Source organism: Mizuhopecten yessoensis, unplaced genomic scaffold (assembly GCF_002113885.1).
Source record: "Mizuhopecten yessoensis strain PY_sf001 unplaced genomic scaffold, ASM211388v2 scaffold7285, whole genome shotgun sequence".
Classification (NCBI taxonomy): domain Eukaryota; kingdom Metazoa; phylum Mollusca; class Bivalvia; order Pectinida; family Pectinidae; genus Mizuhopecten; species Mizuhopecten yessoensis.
Genome location: NW_018406971.1, coordinates 175,877 through 180,571, shown reverse-complemented (window position 1 = coordinate 180,571; position 4,695 = coordinate 175,877). Strand labels below are relative to the sequence as shown.

At 37.8% G+C, this 4,695-nt stretch overlaps 1 protein-coding gene across 1 annotated transcript; it reads left to right on the top strand.

The window, feature by feature from the left end:
- The first annotated feature begins 356 nt into the window (after positions 1-356).
- Positions 357-806, top strand: LOC110453432 (neuronal acetylcholine receptor subunit beta-4-like). The gene has a single exon (XM_021502375.1). The coding sequence runs from the start codon at positions 357-359 to the stop codon at positions 804-806; it is 450 nt and encodes a 149-aa protein (XP_021358050.1).
- Positions 807-4,695: the final 3,889 nt, after the last annotated feature.

The following is a 4,695-nucleotide window of genomic DNA, read 5'->3' as shown; positions in this document are numbered from 1 at the left end:
ACAAAATACAACGGAATATTTGGGATTCGTTATTAATGTTTTTTATCATCGCTGATCCCTCTAGATCCTACACCTGATCGAATTGATACTGAACTCATCAAATGTGCTTCCTCTCTCTGTGCATATGGGTTAAGGCTCTGAAAGCCTCATTTTAGTTGATAATATTTACCATGTAGTGGAATTTTAAGCTAATCGTTTGAGCCTTGTTATCTTAAACAATGATTTGAAAAAACGAGTGGAATGTATATCTATAGTTTGACGCAAACCACATTTGAAAATAAAATATCTTTGTAATCATGAATCCGTCGACATTTTGGAGTACGTTACTCTTCAAATAAAGACGTAGCATTGTCACGATGGCCAACCAACAGACGTTACAAGTTCTATCGGCGCTAGTGTCAATGGTACATGCCACTGTTGCCCAGACGGGTGATGACCTTAAGACACTACACGAAGAGATGTTCATTACTCGTTCCTATCGGAATGTCATCCCGCCTTATAAAACCCTAAACCAGTCTATAATGATACTTGTTGCATTCTATCTAAAAGGAATCAATCAACTGGATGAGGTGGAGGGGAAATTAGCCACCACGGCAGATCTTGAGCTAGAATGGAGCGACGCATTCCTGTCATGGAACAAAAATGACTTTCACGACATCTCGGACTTTAACGTGCCTCAGAATCGTGGAAGAATAGAGTGGAAACCATTCGAGGTATTTGAGACCAATTGTGACATAGACATAATAAAATGTTCCTTTGACCATCAAAATTGCAAGCTGATATTTAGGATGTGGACATCGCGTTAAAGGATCCGGCACTCAATACGAAGTCATACGAACCCAACGGGGTTTGGGACCTCAGCTCAACAGAAATCGAGCTAGCTTATGGTGACGTCTCTCTGAATCTGCACCGCCGACCTGAGTTTTATTTGCTTACCCTCATTTGTCCAATCATATTACTGTCTGTTCTTGCCATTTTCACATTCGTCGTTCCTGTTAACAGTGGAGAGAAAATGGGGTACAGTATGACTGTCCATTTGCCGTATTTCTCACCATCGTCAGTTCTTCTCTACCGGTCAACGCTTGGACCACAACATACCTGGCAGTGTATATGATCAGCCTACAATCGTTATGTTGACCGCTGTCCAGTTTCGCCTGCATCATCGCCTGCCTCCGAGCTAACGCCGTGTCATCAAGATCAGGAGAGAAAGCTGTCTATTTTATCTATGAGACGGGTGCAACCAGCAACGGAAAATGAGAATACGAAAACGTCATCAAAAGCGTCCACTCTTGCCCAAACCTTATTGACGCGGAGAAGCGGCGCGTCGATTTACCCTATTCAACCCAATATTACCCAATACAAGTGTCGATTTACCCAATACAACCCAATACTACCCAATACAAGTGTCGATTTACCCAATACAACCCAATACTACCCAATATAAGTGTCGATTTACCAAAAACAACCCAATACTACCCAATACAAGTGTCGATTTACCCAGTACAACCCAATACTACCAAATTCAAGTGTCGATTTACCCAATACAACCCAATACTACCCAATATAAGTGTGGATTTACCAAAAACAACCCAATACTACCCAATACAAGTTTCAATTTACCCAATACAACCCAATACTACCCAATACAAGTGTCGATTTACCCAATACTACCCAATACAAGTGCCGATTTACCCAATACAACCCAATACTACCCAATACAAGTGTCGATTTACCTAATACAACCCAATACTTCCCAATATAAGTGTCGATTTACCAAAAACAACCCAATACCACCCAATACAATTGTCGATTTACCCAATACAACCCAATACTACCCAATGCAAGTGTCGATTTACCCAATACTACCCAATACAAGTGTCGATTTACCTAATACAACCCAATACTTTCCAATATAAGTGTCGATTTACCAAAAACAAACCAATACTACCCAATACAAGTTTCAATTTACCCAATACAACCCAATACTACCCAATATAAGTGTCGATTTGCCAAATACAACCCAATACTATCCAATACAAGTGCCGATTTACCCAATACAGCCCACTACTATCCAAGTGCCGATTTACCCAATACAACCCAATACTACCCAATACAAGTGTCGATTTACCCAATACAACCCAATACTACCCAATACAACCCAATACTACCCAATACAAGTATCGATTTACCAAATTCTATCCAATATAAAGTTAAATGTACCAAATACAAGTAACGGTGTTGTGCGGACCCGGTTATTTTTTGGCAAGATCGTCGTTATTTGGAAATCCTTGATTCAATCTATTTCATTTCAAAATATTTCATTGTTAATACAAACAAAGATAAATACAATTATTATAGAAGAAATATAACAATACATGTATTAACAAAGGGACCAGACAACAGGCTTAGCCTATATACATGTAAGTCTTTTCCTATAGATACCGGTATCCAATTATTTTAATTTCATTAATATGTTGAAGTTATGGGTGGAAGATAGGACAATAACGAAAAACAATGATTTATTAACACATTAGTGAAATGCTTTTCTAAACCTAGCCATATATTTTTTAATGTCTTAAAAACAATTCATCTTTCTATATTTTATCCAATATCACAACGATAAATTATTGGATATCATTTCCGTGGTAATTTACTTCATAAATAATGAAAATACATTTACAAGTACGCCCGATTAAGATCTACATATATTTAACTTTAATTGTATACTTATTTGGTATATCAGATTTATTGGGTGTTTATTTTCTGTATTGGGTAGTATTGGGTTGTATTGGGTAAATCGATGTTTGTATTGGGTAAATCGGCGCTTGTATTGGGTTGTATTAGGTAACTCGACGTTTGTATTGGGTTGTATTGGGTAACTCGACGTTTGTAATGGGTTGTATTGGGTAACTCGACGTTTGTAATGGGTTGTATTGGGTAACTCGACGTTTGTATTGGGTTGTATTGGGTAAATCGACGGACCCCGGAGAAGTATTCAGCTAATAGTTTTCCTCCGGATGCAAGCAATAAATACGAAGACGACGGAAGCAAAGGTTTTACATGGGCTGACTTATCAAAGGCTTCGGTTCTTCTGCTTCTCCTCCACTGTCGCCGTGGTGTTGGCCATCTGCGGGTTTGTTACGGCAGCCTTGTGAACAATGATTTTCAGTATCGATGATACGACTGACAATTGTACTTGTAATTGTGATTGTCAAAGATAGGAACGTTGTGTACAGGTTAACAAATGCTTCTGTCAAGATGCAAGCATCTGCATCTGATTTCGAGGATACTTAAAATATATGTATGCCATTATGGTCAACATGTCTGATCAACTCTGGTGTCCGTGATACAGGTCGCTGGTGTCCGTGATACAGGTCGCTGGTGTCCGTGATACTGGTCGCTGGTGTCCGTGATACTGGTCGCTGGTGTCCGTGATACAGGTCGCTGGTGTCCGTGATACAGGTCGCTGTTGCCAAAACTTGTGTATTTTTTCGTATCTACAGTAACCTCCTCTGTATTTCATTTTGGATTTAACTATAGTGCGACTGGACCATTGTTCTGCTGTTGACCATGCATGTAGCACAGTTGGTTAGAGCAACTGTGTAATAATCGTAGGGTCATAGGTTCGAATCTCGATCTGTTCCTGGTGCTTCTTTGCACTAAGAGCACTTTTTTCTCATACAAATTCCTTCGGCTCGGGATCTATAAAGACCAGACGGGGTCTATGAGCCCGTAGAACCCTCCTAACCCAGAGATGACTAATAGTACATTCAGAAACATAAATATAAATAAAGCATTAACTGGAAAGTACGAAAGCGTATTCGTGTCATTTTTTAGGAATGAAAAAAAAATTGCATTCCAAAAAAATGATGATGATGAGGGTGATGATGTAAGATCAATCTGAGATTAATGATGATGATGTTGATGACGATATGGAAAAATAAATACAATGAGGAGAAAGTTGATGTGTTTGTGTGTGTGCATGTGAAGGTATGCTTTAATCACGTCATAAATAGGAGGTAAGAAATTGTGAAAAAGAAACAGTTAAAAAAAAAAAAAAAAAAGAGATCGAATTAATTTACATTTCTAAATTACAGCCTTTATATGTCCGAATCTCTTTATTTCGCAGATAACCAACATTTCTAACCAATAATTGTATTGTTAATATTGACAGTAAGACTCCATTTGCAGTATAAGATTTTTAAGAATTTAACATTCTATGCAGGCTCTCTGGCATTTTTGAAATAACTACCATATCGTCGGCGTACAAAAGTAATAACATATTCAACATTTGTATTTTTATCGATGGACAATTGTCAGTTAAAAATTGCATTTCACAATCATTTACATATAAAGGAAATAATAGAAACAGTCCATTTTTACAATTGAAATTATCAGATAATAGGCAATTATGTTTTACGCAACATTTCACACAACTGTACAACGATCTAAGTAATTTAACAACTTCCCATCAATTCTTAATTTTACCAATTTGAACCCTAAGTTTTGGCGATTAATAACATCAAATGCCTTTGTGTAATCAATAAAACCAACAATTCAATCTTTTCTTCTTTTTCAAAGTTCGACTGATTAAAGTTTGTAAGGCAAAATAACGCAAGGCGACATTTAGGTATTACTTTGTCGGCGTCGTCCGAAGCCAGGTTTCCGTGCGATAACTTGAGTTCCCTTGGGTTG

Excerpts from the sequence above, each read along its gene's own strand:
- LOC110453432 (XM_021502375.1), top strand. The coding sequence starts at position 357 with ATGGCCAACCAACAGACGTTACAAGTTCTATCGGCGCTAGTGTCAATG.